General features: G+C 37.1%; 1 protein-coding gene across 1 annotated transcript in view; it reads right to left on the bottom strand.

The window, feature by feature from the left end:
* Positions 1–12,817, bottom strand: part of EMCN (endomucin) — a 102,751-nt gene extending 89,934 nt beyond the window's left edge. The window contains exon 1 of the mRNA XM_019415832.2: positions 12,599–12,817. Coding sequence (XP_019271377.2) covers positions 12,599–12,665 — 67 coding nt within the window. The 5' untranslated portion in view covers positions 12,666–12,817. The remainder of the gene's footprint in view (positions 1–12,598) is intronic.
* Between the last annotated feature and the right edge of the window lie 8,334 nt (positions 12,818–21,151).

Here is a 21,151-nt window from a genome sequence, read left to right as displayed (position 1 = left end):
AATATGTCTTTAAAATTCTGAGATGGAGTTAGCAAGCCTAGTCAATTACAGGAAATTGCCCCAGAACCCTGTTCTTTCCAAATCCACTGAACCACCACAAACATGGAATAAGTTTGCAAATTATCCACTTAATGCTAATTTGAAATCCTACAAATTCTGTGAAATAGGTGAAGGAATTAACCCCAATACCCACAGAGGTTGGACAGAGAAGTGAATGAGAGACCCAGGAAGGGTACAAGTACCCATATGTTTGTAAGAAAGAGAACATTCCATGATTCAAAGGAGCATGTATTACTGAGGGTTTTCTTTTAAATGGCTATTTATTTTTGAGAGAGAGATCATGCAGAAAGGGGAGGGACAGAGAGAGAGAGAGAGAGGGACAGAAGATCCAAAGCAGGTTCTGTGCTGACAGCAGACAGCCCAATGCAGGGCGCGAATCCACAAACTGCGAGATCATAACCTGAGCTGATGTCAGGCACTTATCCAGCTGAGCCACCCAGGCGCCCCATTACTTAGATTTAAATGAATGCTGCCACGAGGAATATGAGGCCCAGAGTTGCCAGAAAACCTGAAAATAAGATCATCAATGTCCTTCTTTGTTGCTGTTTTGTGAAGTTTTCTTATTTTTAAATATTTTCCTGTAGTCATAGAACACTTTGGGGCCAAACGATACACATGTGCAGGTTACGTCAGTGGATGCCAGTTTGTGAGCCCAGGAAGAGACCGTATTAAATTCCTCCTGTCACATATCCCAGTGTGTTAAGTCATGGCAGGTAATAAGCCAGTTGACAAATTTCACCTTGTAATTTTCTAATACTACCAGTTTCCCTGCATGGCTATTGTAGATTCATAACATCACAGCTTCTCAATCTCTTTGTAAGCTTACAAGGTATCTGTTAACATTGGCCCTTGAACTCGCCATACCTTCTCAGACTCCTCTGGCTCCAGCACCTCTCCAGGAACCAGAAATATTTGTGTTTGGATTATTGAACACATTCAGACACCACCTGAAACTTTGACGAGAAGGCCGTAGCTGTGTCTCTAACCAAACTATTATTCAAGGGGGTTCCTCTCGAGCAGCGACAGGACAGAGACCCAGGGTCTTGCAGTGTTGATGAAAACAGGAAGGAGATTAATAGTAGAATGGAAAGCAATCAATAGGAACTCATAATGAGTGGGGAATCTCCTTACAATGAATGGATAAAAAAACTTGGAATTTAAACCTATGCACCTATGGAGATTTCAGTGGTTCAAATCTAGTTTGCCTTGGCCAAATCTAATTTCTATTATACTAAACTAGTACAAGAAAAAAAAAAAAACACAAAAACACAAAACACACAGACAAAATGAAAAACAAATCCCAAAAAACAAAAAAACTAAAAATCGCTCTGAATTCATACTAAGTCTCCCTCTGAAAGCACCAGACCCTAGCACCTTTTTTTTAAAGGTTAACACCTCTGGGAATCTTGTGGGTCTGAGGGGCAATAAAAAGAGTTCAGATGATTGCTCAGGAAATTGAAATCTAGTCCAGGATTTCTCAGAACGTAAGTCCATGTGCCAATGTATACAAATTATCCATAGTAATTGCTGAAGCAGAGTTGTCTGGATTTTACTGGAAGCACTGGGGATGAGCCCTAGGAAAATCTATTTTTCACAGGTAACTTAAGTGATTCTTATGAGTAATAAATGTTAAAACCTACTGATCTGAATTACAGTGTGTGTGTCCTTGGGCTTTTCTCCTCTGACAGTGAACCCAGTAACGCCAGCCTGCACAATCACCCAGGCAACGGCAGGAATTAAATGAGATAATTGATCAATAAAGTGCTTTGTAAAATGTGTAGCATGTTGCAAATGAAATGGATGGAAGAATGAAGGACTAGCAGTAGATATAATGATAAGAAGAAAGAACCCTATTGCATATCAGGTCCAGAAGAGTGGCTGGAAGGCCATTGGGGAGTGCTCCTCCCAAATTATCAGAGGTTTTGTTACATATCTTTCTTCCTCCCCTTCTTATTCTTCAGATTTCCCCCATCCCAACCCTCTCAGAGAGGCTTTCTCTCTTTCTCCCAGCCTCCAGCACCTTCTCCGACTCTTTTTAACCTCATCTTTACTCTCAATCTTTTTCTGGATGTCAGTGAATTTATCTTTCTCTCTTTCTCTCTCTCTTCTTCTATCCCTCCCACCATCACATGTGTCCAAATTATATACAAATAATACCACAGGGCAAATGGGAAAACTGTCTTTCGTGGGTGTGTCCTCTGAGAAATGTCTCTCATGGCAGAGAAATGACCCTTTACCTGTGAAGCAGATACTTTCCTACAGCCCTGTCTGAAAATTCCCAAAGGAAACAACATGAGGAAACAGAATTGAACATCTTGATCCAAAATGAACACATCTAGAAATAACAGGATGAAAGTGAAGCAAGATAACTTGAGGCAAAATACACAGAAATTGCTTGTTACAGATCACACAATGATAGATCTGGAAGAAAACTTGAATATGATTTCGTAGGACTGTACTCATATTGTTGATTGGGAAATTAAAGACTCGAGAGGCTAAAACATTTGCTTGGCCCAGCCACACAGCAGGCTTGTGGCCCCTCTAACACCGAAGGCCTCTTGGCTTCAAGACCAGACAGTACACTTCACCTTTGCACAGTGCCGGCTTGTGACATTAGTCGGAACTCAGTGCAAAAAAAGTTGTTCTATTGCCGGATATATACATACAGCTAAAGCAGACTTTATTTTATGTAACATACTGGTAAATGGTATGTACATTGTAGGTAGTTTGTGTCTTTATTTGACAAAGTAAAAACCGGTTAATTGCCTGTCAACTGCCCGAGGGGAATTTTATTATTTACTGATCAACGAAAATGTTAAAACCTGGGAATAACTGAATTATTTAATGCCTTTGCTTCTGGACAAGATTAGAATAAAGTTATTAACTCAACACACGGAATGAAGGCCTCAGAGTTGGAGAGGTAAAGTCTGTAATCAATGCATCTCTACAGTTGAACTTCCACAATTTTACATTTTAGCAAGAATGAGGACTAGTGAGATCTAAGTGTTTCAGAATTACCCAATGAATTGTAGGATACTTTTTTTTTTTCTTCTGAGCGAGACACAGGAATGATTCAACACTTGCGTTCTGATAATCATACCACTCCTATGCGATTTGAACAGTTAATATAAACCAGAGGTGGGCATTTTCTGCTATTTATACAGCAACAGGACTGCAGGTCAATTTCATAAAGCAAACTAAATCAGTTCAGCTGACCAAAATGACACTCACAACTTCTCCACTACGCAGGCCAAGGATAAAAATAAATATTGTCCTCAAGTCACTGAAAACAAATCCAGGAATGTTTTGTATATTTTCAACTCTGACTTTTTTCAACTCTGCTGACTTTTGAAGAAATACAGTTTTCCAAATTGAAGCAAGAGCTAGTTAGTGATCATCACCTATGTGTCCAAAGATAGGTCCTGGGGGAAAAAAAGATCAATTCGATATTGTCTTTGTTCTCAAGAGATTTACATTCAGTTAGGTTACAATGGACCCTAATAAAAGGATTTTAAATGGCTGGCAGGATTGTCATTTTTCTTTCTTCTATTTTGCAAATCTATGGAGTTGTCAACTTTGGTTAATATAAAACTGGTTCCCAACAAATGAGGCTGTCAGAAAAAGATAAAAAGAAAAATAACAAAAAGCTTATGGATTCATAAAAAAAAAAAAAAGAAAAAAAAGAAAAAGAAAAGCTTATGGATTCACATCATTTCATTATCTTAATCCCAATAATGCAATTGCTGTTAATTTTGTGTATTTAAAATGGAGGATCTCGTTTTCAAAAACTGGGTCCACAGGGAGAGATACTTGAGAGATGTTTCATTGTTGGAGAGAGTTGTCACCATGGCCACGAGCTGACGAATGCAGGAGTGACCTCTCTTCCCTAGAGACAGCGTCCCAGAGCTCGCCGTTTATGTCCTCACGCTTGCCAAATGCTCTCGGAGGACGATTTCACAGTTCATACCACAAAAAATAATTTCTTTCCCCATTCGAGCTAAAAATAAATTCAATGCCTGATACAAATGGTTCTGTGTTTCATGTGTGTGGTTTTATAACTCAAACAGTAGTTCAACACATGGCTACTTGAATGTGTAGCAGCCGTAGAAAAATATATAAAGGTATTTCTTTCTTTCTTTATTTTGAGAGAAAGTATGCACATGTGTATGAGCAGGGGAGGGGCAAAGAGAATGGGAGACAGAGAATCCCAAGCAGGCTCTGTGCTGTCAGCGCAGAGCCTGATGGCTGGGCTCCAACCCACGAACAGTGAGATCATAACCTGAGCCGACATCAAGAGTTCAAAACTTAACCGACTGAGGCACCCAGCGCCCCAACATATAAAAGTATTGTAGCTCAAAGAGCAATCGTGGAGTGCCAGTCAGTAAAGACAAATTCCCAAATGTATGAAATGCCTTCCTACTTATTCTTTGATACTGTGAGTTAAATGTTAGTTTGCATATTAATAACCAATATTTAAATAGTAAACTATGAGTTCCAGAGCACTTCAAATAGGTTTTCTGATTTTCATGTAACACTAATACTGTGTCAGCAAATATCATTTTTCTCATATTCAGATGAAGAAACTGAGGCTAAGAAGTATTTAATGTCTTGGTTAATTTCAGCATACTAAGAAGCTAGACTCAAAGTTGGTTCTCACATTAAAATCAAGGTGTCTTCCCCTCACATATCCACCTCTCAGATTAAGCAGTGCTCAATACCTTAAGGAAGGTGAGAATATGTAAGGAGGCTGACAATTCTCAGGCTACAAAGTTAGCATCTTCATTAAAAACAAACACATTTTGGAGCACCTGGGCAGCTCAGTCGGTGAAGCATCCATCTTCGGCTCAGGTCATGATCTCACTGTTTGAGGGTTCCACTCCCATGTAGGGCTCTGTGCTGACAGCTCAGAGCCGGGAGCCTGCTTCAGATTCTGTGTCTCCCTCTCTCTCTCTCTCTCCCCATCCCCCACTCATGCTCTGTCTCTCTCAGAAATAAATAAACATCAAAAAAATTAAAACAAACAAAAAAACACAAACATATTTTTACTTATTAGTTTGAGTGGTTAGTTTATACAGTGAGTTAAATAACTTACAAATCTGAAAGACATTCTAGAGAATACGATCTGCACATATCAAATTGTGCCTACATGTATGGTGATTAAAAACATGGCAATCATCTTTCTAGCATCTCACATCAATTCTTCAGTAAAAATTTTCACGCGCTGGTTTTTCACTTTGTGAGAATTAACATCATAATTATTTAAATATTTGCTGAGTTTGCATTAGAATCGATTTGGAAATAAGGCAGTTTGTCTAAGGAATGGGATATAATAAACTAGAGAACTCTGAGTCCCTAAACTCGGCAAACCTTACAGAGTTCTCACATGCAGGGCACTATTGTGGGTGTTTTCTTTGTATGCATGCCTTCACGTGATCCCCCTAATATTCCCATGAGGTAGGGACTGCGCTGGTCCCATTGCACAGCTGGGAAAGCTGAAGGTTGTACAACTTGCCCAAGTTCACACAGATAGTAAGTGGCAGAGCTGGAATTTGAACCCAGACAGTCTGGCTCCAAAAGAGTTATAAATGTGACACTAAGTGATTAATTCACTGTTAGTTATTTCCTTAGCTTCTTTCCTTCTCCAAGTCTCCTATTAGCTGCACTGACATTTATATTGCAGACAACCACATTGTTTTTTCCCAACTAACTTAACAATCGGTAGGTAGGCAAATGCCTACACCTCTTTTCAATGCATCCCCTTAGTAATTAATTGAATCCAGCACAGCAAGAGGATCATTATCGCTAAGTGGAAACTCATTCATGGCACTTAATTTGTGGTTTTTAAGGTGTGGAAGATGCTATGAGAGGCAGCAGTGGCTTCTGAATTACCCAAGTGTTAAAGTCTCTATGCTTTCTCTTTTCCGTTAGAAAAATTCAACGTATTGCAATTTCACCACACTGGAAGGCAACAAGCTACAAGGAAGATTTTGAAGAACTTCCTCTCGTTTGATTTAAACCACATTGCTCTAGTATAACTTTATAGTCCCTCAAGCCTCATTTCCTAATCAGTAAAATGGGAATAATAAAGTTGGCCTTAAAATGTTGTGATGGAAGTAATCCGTGTAAAATGTCTGGCTTAATAAATGGTAGATGTCAGTAGATGTTGTGATGACACTCATATGGGTTAAATTGGACCAGATCCAACTATGTCAGGGTTTTGACACAACTAATTTGTGTTTAAGACAGAATATGACTGAACAGACAGATTTAAAAAGCAGTTCATATTTTAGATGAGCAGTGCACCAAGAATAAAATCAATGACTTCAACATTTTTGGCTACCAACCTTACAATATAATTCATTCCTGAATCTATACAAACAGGCAAATGATTGCCTTAGAAAAGGACCTGCTTAGAATATTGTTTAACACATTCAACAAAAGATCGATAAAGCTTTTTCTTGCTTTTTTTTTTTTAAGTGAAGAGGAAGAAAGGTGGTGAATAATGATTGGAGTATCAGAGAAACTGTAACAAGTCTACATCTCGATATATTCTTATCATTCACACTAAAATGAGCCCATCAAGAGAAATAATTAATCCTGGATTTCACCGGAAAACAGAGCCCAAGATGAAGCAGAGTGTGCAAACTCTCTGTGTGCAGACAGTTTGTAAAGGAAAGTGAAGTCAGGGAAAGGAAGAGAGGACTAAAGCAGTGAAACAGAGCAGGAACAGAAGAGGAAAGCATTTATTCACTGGCTCCATTTCCTCTTTCGGCAGGAGTTGTCTCATAGAGGGGCTACTGCTCCTGCTCTTACAGCTCAGATGCCCAACAGTGCCGTATGCGGTTCTGCCAGGGACACTGTCTCAGTATCAGAGTGACACAGACAAGAAAGCAAAAGATATACATTCACATGAAGCAATGCGCTGTCAGGCTACACATGTGCCTGGCAGGTTGCCATAGCGATGGCTGGAGTAAACACAGCCGGAGAAGATAGAGGGAAAGACAAAACAGGGGTCTAATGCTTGTACAGTAGCTGCTTCTATTTAGACACTAGTTATGATTATCTCTGCTGATATTTCTACAAGACATAAAGCTTGTATTCAAGTTTAGAAAACTGTTTTTTTCTTTTCTTTTCCTTGTTTAAAACACTTTTTCCTATGGTTGTTCCAAATTTGGGAACCATGCAGTGGCCTTTCTAGATGTAACTGCCATCACTAATGGTTTTCATGTCGATGCTGATGTTGTGTCTGCAACAGTACAAAAGGGATCTTGTCTGCTAACTAAAAGAGTTTCTTCTAACACCCAACAGGAATTATTATCTTATCCTATAATGACCCACAGGAATTCAGTAACGGGAAAAGAGGCACTTACTAACAGGAATTGAATGTCCCTTAGAGTACATTCCTGCTTTGACATTCACTGTTTAGAAATGTGCATCTCAAATTGTTCTCAAAAATGAAGAGGAAGTTGGAAAGTGATGACTAAAAAAAAAAAAAAAAAACCCAAAAAACATAGAAATTACTTGAATTAGAATTATTCATAAGTTAAAATGTTTACCTGAAGCATGAAATGGAACTTCATCAATGAAAAGGAAAGGATGGGCAATGATCCAGTAAAATACAAGCTTTCTGAAAATCCCAAAGGGGCATCATTTTTTCCCTCAATTATCTGAATAATTACAATTAGCAAGATAAAATTGCCAGAGAATTTACTGGTGACTACTGTTATGAATCTCTTGAAAACAGAAATTCTAGACTGATCACTTCTACTTTTAGGTAGAAACTTCAAACAAAATGAGTAGTGGAAAAAAAAAGAATGTTAAACAAATGGTGTGGGGACTGAATACTTCCCCGATGGATCTGTTTGCCTATTGGTTCATTCTCCTCACAATAGAACACCCATTTTAGGCAAGATTTGCTGACAGTGATTAAGCTAAACAGAAGTAATCAGTAAAATGATCTGCTCTAAAGCAACTCTTATGCTATCTAAAATAACACATGAATTAACTTTCTTAAACTTCACTTTTTATGAACTTTGTTTTTTTAAAAAAATCCATTTTGTATTTTTAAGAAGTTGCTTGAGAATAAGGTTTCTTCTTGAATATTTCTATCTATAAGAAGATACTACATAAAGTATTTTATTCCCAGAAAGGAAAAGTAGAGCTAATTCTTTTTAGATGCTCTTCCTCCCAAAGATTATAGTCAAGGCTGTTTCTTTTTCCATATTTGTTGTAAATTACTGTCACCCAGTGCTAGATGGTCCATCTATAGGTGTCATCTTCTCTCTTGGCCAGACTTTGGGAACTGGCTTCCCTTTGATAAGAAGCCCCTTTCCCTTTTCCTTATATTTGGTGCCCACTTTCGTTGCCAGGATCAAAGCAATCCATTTGTATCCATGTTATACACTATGAGTCATACATGTCCATAATCTTTCATATAAACAAGGCAATAAACTGGTGAGTGCTTGTCATTGGAAGAAATAAAAAATGAAAACAAAACAAAACAAAAAAAGAAGGCAACTGTATCATTCATTTACATGTCATCCGGCTAACTATGTCCTTACTATGTTTAGAACTGTTACTGGACAAACAAAATAAATATGGTAATTAAATATGGCCCCTACTTTCAAGGTGTTTATCATCTGGAAGAGGAGATCAGATATGCCTACAAATAATTATGATAGAATTAAAACACAAGTGCCATGAGAGAGCTAGAAATATGAGCATCCAGGTGAGAAATAAATTGCTTTTCTCTGTTATGAATCTTAAAGTGGGCAGGACTAAGAACTCCTGGGATTCAAGAGTAAAGAACACTCACCGCCACCTTCAACTTCAGGGGCATTACAATTCCCTGCGGATTTTAATTTACCCTCAACGTCTCTGTTTAAATATCTTATTAGGATTTCAAACTCACCATGTCCAAAATCAAAGACTTCATTTTTCTCCTTAAATGGTCTCCACCTATCTTTCCCTCCCTCTGCTCCCAAACCATTTTCCTACTTCTGGTCTTCAGATAATCCTCTCTGTACATCTCATTCACTTTCTCCCTCATTGCCAGTCAAGAATATGTCAAATCACAAACTTTCTACTCCCTTTAGGCTCTTCCCCAAATCTTTTTTTTTTTTTTTTTTTTTTTTTTTACTTTATTGACAGATTTTTAGACTGGCGATAACATTTGCACTATTTTCTTTAGCTTTCGTCTCTCCTGACTGCAGCAGTCTAATTTATATCCTGCCGACAGATTCATCTTCCCAACGTATAGCCCCAATCATATAATTTCCACACTGAAACACATTTAGAGGCTCTAAATGAATTAACTATTCAGTATTAACTATTGACTGAAAACTAGCCAATATTTTTCATCCTGGTAGCCACATATCTTGAGACTCTATTTCCAATCTTAGTTTCTAAAACTTAACCTACATCCAATGTGTACATCCAATCCTTACATTTCTACACTAGAATATACTGATGTTTTCATGTTCCTACTCAAGAAATTCCATCGGTCTGGAGCCTCCTGTTTTTCAAATTTCAAAGTTCATCATAATTTCCACTTTTATATGAAGTCTTTTCTGATGCCCTTACACCCCAAACTAAGCTCCCTATCATTCTTTATTCACCACTTAAGACTTACAATATAGTCAAACTTCTTATTCCTTACCTCCTCTTCTCTTCCCCATTTCAAGGGCCATGGCTGAGTCTTAAGTATTCTCTATAAATCTATAGCATTTAGTATAAAGCCTGTCTTACAGTGTGTTCAATCCATTTTTTCCATGAAACTGAATATTCGATCAGTATCAAATGAATCTCTCCAAGCAATTAAATTCTTCTTCAGATACCAATAAAATGATGTTTGTTCCCATTTGCAAATGCTTGAAACATTTTCATCTTTCCTAAATTAATGTAAACTCCAAAAAGCAAATGGCGCTTGAAGAGTAACTTGTTTCCAGGCCCTCTTCATTTCATGTCTTTCAGTCTTGACAGGAAAAGGCTCACAGATCTAGGCTTAAAAGCCAAAGGGGTTTAAAAGCCACAGGAGGGGTCTGTTCCGTTTTAAATACAATTTAGAAAACCTTGGGAAAGAATGACAGTTCCTTTTCAGGAACTTCACGTACATATTTCAACAGAACAGCTTTCCAAATTGGAGAATGTAAAATGTTATACCACCAACCAAGTAATAGAAAGTCACTCACTGCTGTGTAGAAAGATTCACTTGATTTTCACAATGAGCACAAAAGACTATATTTATTTAAATCTGGGACTGACAAAAATGTCAGAAGGAAAAAGAAAAGTAGTCAATTTCTCTAAAAGATCATTATTTAGGAATAAATTACTATGCAAAAAAGCATGGATCTTCTTGACAACTTGTGAATTTAAGGCAGATGAAATGTCTCCCGCCTCACCCCTAATAATCAATTCTGCTGATGAAATATGTTAAGCATTCTAAGTTTGGGGAATGTACAAAGCTTTGAAATCAATGTGTTTCCGGTACAGAGGGTTAGGGAAAGAACTTAATAAATCAGCTTAGGAAATGCTTCATTTCCTGCGGCATATCTGGGGACAGAAACAGAACAGGCAGAGCCAGGTGCAACAGAACCATACAACCTGGTGGAAAACCTCTTCCAGTTCCTTCTGGGCATCACTTGGATGGGCAATTTATGCTCATGAGCTAAAGTTTCCTTTTTTTAAGAAAAATGGAGTAGATTTTACAGACACTTTCCTTAACAAATAGGCTTGTTGGCAGAAGTTGAAGGAGATAGTCATTATGTAATCATTATATCTGCTTAAATAAGAAAGTACCCTACTTGGGTTAATAGTTCATTAGAAAGAAGACACCATTAACAGGTTGTGCTCACTACTGGTGAGTTAAAAGAAGTTGGTATTTTCCCCAAATGATCATAAACAGAAAATCTGCCAGGTCATCTCTGGGTTATCCTGTACCTTTCCATCTTTCTTACGGCCAGGTTTTGCAGGCTGATTCTTGATTTGACACTACTGAATTCTTGAACTGATACCATTCCATTTTGCTTTCAGAAAGACATGTAATCCATTCAGAGTTTAACAATGCCGGGAAATTAGTGTACTTACAGACCCGGGGCAAGGGACAGCTTCATCCAGACTTTCAAATTTATATTGACCTGACCCGTGTTTGTAAGCAGTGTTTTTCATGGCATTGGGATTCCTACCAATCTTTCCCATGCATACTGAAGAGTTACTTAAAAGCTCATATACTGATTTCTGTGGCCTCTCACAAATACTCTTTATTTTAAAAACTCAGATGCTTGGTAACTCTTCTAAGTTAGGTTTTCTGGCCTTGATACCTGCTGCAACTTGACTCTGGAAACGCCAAGATGCATGGTAAGCCATCATAGGTGATTTTGAAGTGTTTGGGAATGAGTCCTAAATGTATGTATGTATTTTGAGAAATTAATGATAAATATTATTGAAGCAGTGTATGTAATTTTTCCTATATTATTACTCTATATTAGAATTTTTGTAGGCAACAAACTTTTGAAAAGAGCACATGAAAAAATAAAATTAGAACTGATATTTTCCCAGGGCCCCTCAGAATCAATATTTCCCAACTGTGCTCTTTTATGACAGCTTGTACTTTGGTTTTCATGCTTATTAAATCTGTCGTGTATTAGAATTACATATTTATTTTTCCCCACACTACATTTACCACTGTTGGTAAGGACAATGGCTTAATCATTCATGTATTTCTTGCACTGATGACTACATGGTAAGATCCTAATAAATATTGATTAAATTTAATTACGTACAGTGAATCCCTCAGAAAGGGTTAGAAGATAAATGTTAATAATCTCTTGCAACTGGCCATTAACATAGTCAAGACTTATATTGATTCACATATAGCCTTTGGTTGAGTCTCTGAAACTGCCGTCAATGGGTAAGATTTTTGAGATGATGAGCCAAATGTTGTGTGTATATGTGTGGATTTGTGCTGGTTTCTGGAGCAAATAAATGTTACTCACTTTTATCAAAATGACTCTCCTCTTTACTTCCCCGACCACCTCAAGATACTGCTATTCATTTTCCTAGGCAGCTTTATCCAACCTCTCAATTTATCAGAGCCAAAAGATAGTGGCCACGCATATAGGCCAGCATCTGCAACGCAATGTTTCTGACTACAGCCTTTCACCCATACTTGACACAGTAATTATTTCTAGACTTAACACCTGAAAGGAGCACAGTGGTGATAAATAGTACATTTTTAACCAGTGTTTTATTCCCAGGTTTTTATTCTCAAAAAATGCTATTGTGTATTCCCTGTACCTTTACGATCCCATCAAATACGCTGCAAGGCCACCGCACCAGCAAACATTTCCTTTCAGTGAAAACAAACATTCTCTCCGTGGAGCCTTCTCAATGCATTCCCAGTCAACATCCACACACTGGACACAGCAAATGAATTGCTGCAGCCACGTTTCAGGGCAAGGTCCCTGAGGGTAAACTGAGACTGAGTCCCCTGCTAGTGATTTCTGATCCACACCGTCAGAGGAATAAGAGAAAATGGTACCTGTGTCCTCTTTACTGCTATAAAGACTGAGCAGAAGACAAAGGATGGTCACTTGAAGGGATTTCATGGTGCCCGCGGATCGGCTCCGTGGCTCTTCTCTTCAGAGTCAGGCGGAGACAACTCCCTCCCAGCCTGGCAGGGCCTTATTAGCAAATGGAAAAGGTGTGCTGAATGTGAACAGCCACTGCCCATTCCTACTTATTTCGGGGGCTCTGATAAAGAACGGGAGGAAATACACACAGTCCCTTTGGGAGTTCAGCAGAGAGGAGATTTATTGTTTCAGTCCCTTACAGGAACTTTTTTTTCTCTTCCTTTGGCAGCCACTTGTGTTTTTGTTACTACATTATTTTGTTCTTCTTCAACAAAAAGGTCAGGGCGGGTGCTGAACAGAAACAGATCTTTCTTGAGAATGGACCATACAGCATTCTAACTTTTGTTTTGAAAGCGTGTTTTGGAGCAGTTATAAAAGGGGCCTTATTAAACAGAGATTCACTTTGGATAAAGAGGCTTTAACCGCCTGAGGGTTAAAGTTTAGAGCAAAATCCATAAGGAATCAACTTTTCTTCTTTCCTTCCAACTTGAAAGCCAGATTAGCAAAGGCCATCTTCTGGAAATAAGTGTAAAACTTTAATAAATAGGTCATGCTCTGCTCTTGAGTAAGCAAAAAGACTTCTTAGGGATGTCCGGGGAGGTTTCTTAGGACATTTCTAATAGAATTAAACAATGATATGTGACTCTTCACTGCTCATTCCTGGTTTTTTATTGGTGGAATTTGATGCAGAATAAGGAAAAATTAGTTATACAGGCAACCCCTGCTTTTGGCAAGTAGGGTTCGGTGTTCGTGTTGCAGTGAGCTATTCTAGAGTCAGCACGCAATCTTCAGCAAGAAGAGTGGCCCCGCCAAGCTCCTTCCCTGGAATGACACTCAGTATCTCAGCGTCAAGCCACCGCAGTGTTAAACTCTACCCTGTGAGCATCTGCGCTTTATCTCCATTTAACCTGTGCGTCCATTAGCAAGATGTGTCTTAAGCTATGAGAAAAGCCTAAGAAAGATTATTTTTGTTTTTGTTTTTTTTTGGGGGGGGGGGGTTGAGAGTGCTCAAAAATTCTCCATATAAATTAATGATAATTGCTTCTTCACACCATTTCCACTTAGGAAAGTTTTCATAGGAATGCTTTATTTTCAGATAGCCAGGGAAACCTTGTACACCCCCCATGGACACTCTTCTCCAAGAAATATGATCGAAATGGCACTGGGGTAGAATGGTCTCCCAACAAGTCAGTGAGGTCGGGAGAGACGGACTCTTCAGACCAGAATGCCAACTAGGAAAGACTCTCTGTATATTAGGGCTCTCTCTGATGTTAGTAGCATTTGATTAAGACGTTGTGATAGCATAGCCACAGCCTTGGCTACAATGTGTGCCCAGTAATTCTACACTTTTCCTTAACCACTGTCTGCACAGCTAATCTCATCCAATGATCCTTGTAAAAACCTTTAGGTATGAAGCCTCATGGAAAAAAAGAGTGTCAGTAATCAGTATAGAGCCATCTGTTTCACAACGAAAACTACTGCAAAATTATACTTTTACATGGTTATAAGAAAGACGCACAATTCACTGCTGCACCTTGCTGAGGAGGACTCATTACAAAAGTGGTTAGAACAAGTCAACTGATCAAAATATCCCAAACTCTAGCTTGTTTCTTCCTAAATTATACCAAGTCTCAGAAGAGTCTCCAAGTTTATATTTTGTGCATAAGCAAGACCAAGTTTTACCCTCTCTTCTAATTAATTTTCTAAAACAGACCGCCTTTGGACTTGTTACTTTATTTGGCATATCCTGGACAGTATAAAGATAGTAATGTATGTGAATAGTTGTCACATGCACTTACCAGAAATAAATTGAGGTGTGGCCATGAATTCACAGGCGAGCACTTACATTGCCTCACTTCCTGCTCCTTGCTTTGCTCTGACTGTGGAGTTTTCAGCACACAGTTGACCATAGTCATTGCTACAGGGGTTCAAGAGCTTTTTGATTTCTCAGCCCTAATTGCTAGGCATTTTCATGAAAAAGACTAGATACCTATTTTAAGAATATTTGATAAAAGAATATTATGTCAATTTAGAAGGAAAGCCTTGTAGATGAAAAAAAAAACACCTAAAACTAAAACATAAACTAAGAAAATGCATTTTTAACAGTACGGAGCTTCCTCAAAAAATTAAAACTAGAACTACCCTACCATCCAGCAATTGCACTATTAGGTATTTACCCAAAGGATACAAAACTACTGATTTGAGGAAATACACACACCCTGATTTTTATAGCAGCATTATCTACCTAGCTGAATTATAGAAAGAGCCCAATGTTCATCAACTGATGAATGGATAAAGAAGATGTGGTTTATGGGGTTCCTAGGTGGTTCAATCAGTTAAGCATCTGACTCTTGATTTCAGTTCAGGTCACGATCTCATGGTTTGTGAGATCAAGCCCTGCTTAGGACTCTGTGCTGACAGCATGGAGACTGCTTGGGATTTGCTCTCTTCCTCTCTCTCTGTCCCTCCCCCATTTGCACTCTTGTCATAGACTCTGGATCTGGAGTTCTTTCTTGTCCAGCAAGAAAGTGGGACACAGGATTAAAAATGCAAGAGATGGCTAATGTCCGGGAGAAGACAAGAGCCCCCATTAAGGGTCCTTGCTCTGTTTTTATTAGGATCAGAAGGCTTACAAACATTGTGATGGACTTTCACAAAATGACAATGAAACTGTGAGCATTAACTCATGGGCATGAGGTAAAGGGGGTTTTGAAGATATGCAGGGCTAGGGGTTTGGGTTAATACAAAACAAAATCCTGGGGCTGGGCAGAAAGTTGTTTACAGAAGACCTGAGGCACCACCTCTACCTAAACTGGTCTAGGGGATAAGAAAGACAGAGCATGCTATCTCAGGGTCAACAAGGCACCTTTCTTTTGCTAATTAGCTCCTCTCTGGGCAACTTCGCCCCAAGGCGGTCTATAGCCCTATTTACCTGTTTACCTATTTGGATCCTTCCTTCCCTTGAAAGCAGCTTTCTGTGATAGTACTAAACTGGGGGGCATTTCCTAATCTTGTTTATCTCATATACCTTTGTTCTGTACCAGGGCCTTTGCCCCACCCTCTCTATACCTATTTACCTAATCTTGTTTACCCAAACTTGGGTGTGAACATCCTATGGGTTTCTCATTCTTTATGCCTTGTTAACCCATCAGTGCAAGCCAGGGGTTTCCGAAGCTTATTCCCTACACATACTCTCTTTCATTATCTCTCTCAATCTCAAAATAAATAAGTATTAAAAAAAGAAGATGTAGTATATATACAATGGAATATTATTCAGTCATCAAAAGAATGAAATCTTGCCATTTTGCAATGATATGGATAGAGCTAGAGAATATTATGTTCAGTGTGATAAGTCAGACAAAGACAGATACCATATGATTTCACTCATATATGGAATCTAATAAGCAAAACAAATAATCATAGGGGGATAAAAGAGAGAAGCAAACCAAGAAGCAAACTAATGGTTACCAGAGAGGAGATGAGGGGTGGAGGATGGGTTAAAGTGATGGGGATTGAAGAGTATACTTGTGATGAGCACGAAGTGTTTTAAGTAAGTGTCGAATCACTAAATTGTACACCTGAAAATAATATTACACTGTATGTTAACTAACTGGAATTTGAATAAAAACTAAAAAAAAAAAAAAAAAAAAAAAAAAGAAAATGCATTTTTAAATGGCTTAGGCAAAAGGAAAAATAAAGAGTAATATAATGGGTCAGTTTTGTCTTAACATATCAGAAGGTATTTTTAAAGTAAAATAATTCATTCAAATGGGGGTGATTGCCAGAAGAGACAGGAAGAACAATCGCATAAAATAGGAAGTTTATATACAAATAGGTATATTTATATACTTAGATATATTTGCAGATATGTGTATGTCTAAAAGAGACTAGATATAAGCAAATTTAACATATAGTACATATGATTAGTAGGATATATTATTTAATAAGTGGTTTGTGGCAAGTTGTTAATCATTTAAGAAATTAAAGTTAGTTTCCTATTTTACTTTGAATACTAAAATAAATTTTTATATGCTAAACAATTAAATGTGGAAAACAAAATCAGAAAATTCATAGGCAATTATTTGCATGTAGCTGGGTTGGAGAGAACATTTTATGCACAACACAAAAAGCAGAGCACGTGAAAGGAAGACTTGATCTGTTTTCTTAACACAGATTTTTTAATAAAAATAAAATATTTTTGGCTCAACACACCTTAAGATGAAAAAACAAATAAAACCTTGTAAAAAAATAATACAGAAAAAAGATCTGATATCCTTAATATGTAAAGACCTCTTCCTAGCCAACAATAAACCAATGACTCTACAACTGAAAAATAGACAAAAGACCATCACAAAAGAAGAAATAGAAGGCCAATGAAATGGAAAAACATATTCAGGTCACTAGAAATCAAAGAAATGGATATTAAACAGTTGAGATAACAATTTTTGCCTTTCAAATAAAATTGGGTATATTTTCCGGCAATACCCAGTTTTGATGAATGCTCAAAGGAAGTTACTATCTTTTTTAGGGGTATAACCTTTCTGGAGTGTGACTCAGCAATATACATCAAAACTCTTATAAAAACATACTCTTTGAAATTACATGTTTAAGAATTTATTCTAAAAATGTAGATGCTCATTAAGGTTCATGTTATACAAATATTTGTCAATAACATTCATTATTGGGGAATAAGATACCATATTCTTCCACAAAATAGTATTAGAGAAATTTTTTTTAGAGATGGATGCATTTTCACAATATTTTGTTGCATGTACGTACGTGTATATGTATATATATATATAGAGAGAGAGAGAGACAGAGAGAGAGAGAGAAACAGAAAGTGTTAGCAGTTAGCAGTTAGCAGAGATAAGCAGTTAGCTTATCTCTTAATAGTGAATTACATAGGGTTTTTATCTTATATTTGCTCATGTTTCTAAAAGATTTTCCAGAGTAAACATATATTATTTCTATCTTTAAACAAATAAACAAACAAAGCCTTTTTCTACCTGGTACTTTGTTTAATTTAATTTAATTTAATTTTTAATTTAAATTTTTGATTAAATTTAATTTAGAGGGAATATTTATATAAACGTTTTGCATTCTAATGTTTGAATTTTTAGGAAGTATGTGATTTGAGAGCACTTTAATGAAACATAATACTTGAAAGGAAATAAACCACCCTACCTTGAGAGGTGAAAAGTTGTTTTTGTTTGTATTTTTACGCAATTCGTTTTCTGTATTTCTTGTCTAATCTGAAAGATAAGCTCTTGTGAGGTTATGCAAGAACCATCCCAGAATTCTTTACAAGGACATATCAAGGCTTGTCATTGACATCTTTGACACTGAAGAAATTGTATAATGAAGACTTCAACACTGATGAGTTTATGTTAACTCATATGGTGCTGAGAAAATTTATTCAACTGGCACCGTTATTAAGCATCTAAATTAAACTTCCTTTTTATACTTGCTTTCTTCCTCTGCCAGCTTGTCAGTGAATAAAGTTACCTAAAAACGGAATGAATGTCAAAAAGTTATCTCATGAACTGGCAAAGAATATGAGTTCTGGGTTCAAATTCTGACTCCTTTTCTTAGTTACATGTGACTTGACTGAGTCCCTTGGCCTTTATATGCTTTAGTTCTACCATGAAAAAATGGGGATAATCACTATGGCAACTATGAATGTTGCTTAGAGAATTAGGTGAAAGTTCAGAAAGTTTTCTAAAACAAACAACCAAACAATTAAACTAACCTTAAACTTCTAGAATCTTTAGGCTAAAAGAAATTGCCTTCATTCAGTGATATATTTTCAAGTTTTAGGATTTTACATAAACCTTCTCATTCTAGAGTGATTAACCAATTTCTTAAGAAATATTCTGATGATGCAAATCCCAAAATATTGTTAAGAATAGATTAAATACATTTCTAACTGGTATTTTCAGGAATTTAGTCCATGCTCCACTTTAAGGTATTTTAAATGTCAAGTACTTCCTTCAAGGGAGATAGAAGCTAAAAGCTTATTTTTATTACTTGTCTATCTGAAGTGGGGATCAGGGAATCTTCTGAAGGTGTCGGGATCAGAACTGAGGACAAACAGATATTCAGGGTCCATGATACTGGAGATATAAAGTCTCCCTCCTACAGAGCCAAAATGGACAATGAACATGAAGCGTGGGTGGGCCTCACCATTTGGTCAAACTTATGCCAGTGAACTATCTTCCTTAATTACTAAATTTCTTTTAATCAACTTCTAGTGGACCAAAACCAGTGCTATTTCATATTGCTCAAGTGATAGAAAACATGGCAAGCTAATTCTTGAAGTTTCCAGTTTATCTTTCACATTCCTAATGATTTGTCACAATTGTATTCCTCAACATATAAAGACAGTCCTCTCCTCTCAAACCAACTCCCTAACTTGATAGGGATCAATCTCTTAAAGCTCTTGATACATAAGGACACAAATATGATGGAATCATAAAAGCATGGTAGCTCAGAGATGAGATCTACAAAAAGCTACTTCAGTGCAAATTCTTACCTAACATATCATTGTCAGAAATCCCCTCGACAAATGATGAATGAGCCTGCATGTCAAAAGTTGAAATGATCAGAACTCATTACTCTGTGTGGCAGCCCATTCTCCTATTGGACCACTCGTCCTGTTAAAAACTTTAATTACCATTTCTTCATCTTTATCTGCCTTAAGAAGCTCTGGAAATCATTATCATAAATTGACTTTTCCGTGTACAAAACTGAATTGAAGAGTATTTTTTCCATTAATTATGTAAACCACATTAATAAGGAGATAAGATTTTTCCAAGAGCTTTTTGGGAATAAAATGTAATATAATTCATTTGATAATATCTAACACAGCATAGGTATGATGACTTCTGTAAAGTTCTGGAACATGTAAATGAATAAAAACTAGGCAGGTAGAAAGTTCTTTAATAGTTTACTTAACTTTCCATTTAGCTCAGCTGTTGCCATACAGCCCATATCCAAGATTTCTGCTCAGATGTCTCATTTTTGGTGTGCTAGAAATAGTATCTGAGAGAAATATTCTTTTCTTATGTCAAGAGACACCTATTACAAATTATTGGGTGTGTAGTATATGCCAAGTATTTTTCACAGATATGTTCATGAAAAATGTGACATGTGAGTGAATGGCATCTAAGTGTCCTCACTTTTCACTTTACATCTGAGCCATCTAGCTTTACTAATTTACCTATTTAAATTTTACTCCTTTTTTTCTCACCCATTCTAATTCTTGTTCTTAATTTTCCAAATCCTTTTTTGCATTATTCATGTCTGTGGCTATTTAGTAACAGTCAAAGGGATCTTTCACAGGAGCAGATCTGAACAAATTTAAAGGCATGATGAAGTGATTTATTTACTTCTCCTTTCCAAACTTCCAGACAAATGGAGGTTAGTTAATTCTCTAAAAACTGTGAGTTTCCCCCCCCCCCTTTTTCCAAATAAAGAAAGCCAACTGTAGGCACAGCTTTTGGGTATTCATAGAAACCTATAAACTTAAAGTTAGAAATGGAGTGTCTGTACTGGCTCATTCCTCTTAATAAACCACTTCTCAGTTAAAGGGTTACCTTACTAATGGCTTCTGGACTATACGTCAGGGATTTAAGAACCTGTGGCTCATTCTTTATATTTAATTCCCAATCTTCTTTGGTCATTTCCTTTCAGGATTCTGGTTTTTGACCTAGTATATGCTCTTCAGAAGAGACTACCTAGATGTAGAGTTTGTTTTAGTTTGTTTTTTCCCCTGGATGCTGTATCTGAGATCAATATTCTGCTAACCTGTGGAGACATTTCCCAGATGGTGATGTTCTACATTCTCAATCCTGACTCTTGTCAAAACTGGCTGAGATCTGTAGCCAAGACTTTTACTGCTTACTGAATGCCCAACTTCCTGCATTAGGTAGGTTTATGTGGTTGGTTCTGGCTAGAGGCTATAAGCAGAATAACACATGTCACTCTCAGGACAAGGCATATGCTTTCTATTCCCCTTCCATGGCAACCTTTGAGACCATCTATTCCTGAGAGTACAGTCTGGGTCCCAGAGTGACTGTATGGAGTAGAGGTCTCCACCTCTAAGCCATAGATCTGCTCTGAATTTGTATCAGCAACACATAAACATTTATTGTATTAAGCTACTGAGATTGCTTCAAGTTTATTTCATTACCAAAGCCTGTCCTGACCAGTAGAGGATCCTATTTATTACTTTCTTTTGAAAATCTTGATTTTTCTTACTTTTCAGACATTATATGCCTCCCACACTAGATAGTAAATTTCTCAATGGCAGAGCATTTGTCTTGGTCATCTATCTCCATAGTTAGTAGAGTACCTGACATAAAATAATTAAAGTTTTATGTCAACTATGTTGATCCATTAGCTCTGATCTTAACCTTTTAGAAAGATTGTCTATTGAATCCTAGTTTCTTCCCCCACATTTG

The sequence above is a fragment of the Panthera pardus genome, unplaced genomic scaffold (genome assembly GCF_024362965.1).
Source record: "Panthera pardus isolate Hobbes unplaced genomic scaffold, ASM2436296v1 HiC_scaffold_13, whole genome shotgun sequence".
In the NCBI taxonomy this organism is placed as follows: domain Eukaryota; kingdom Metazoa; phylum Chordata; class Mammalia; order Carnivora; family Felidae; genus Panthera; species Panthera pardus.
This window is presented reverse-complemented; position numbering and strand designations above follow the sequence as displayed.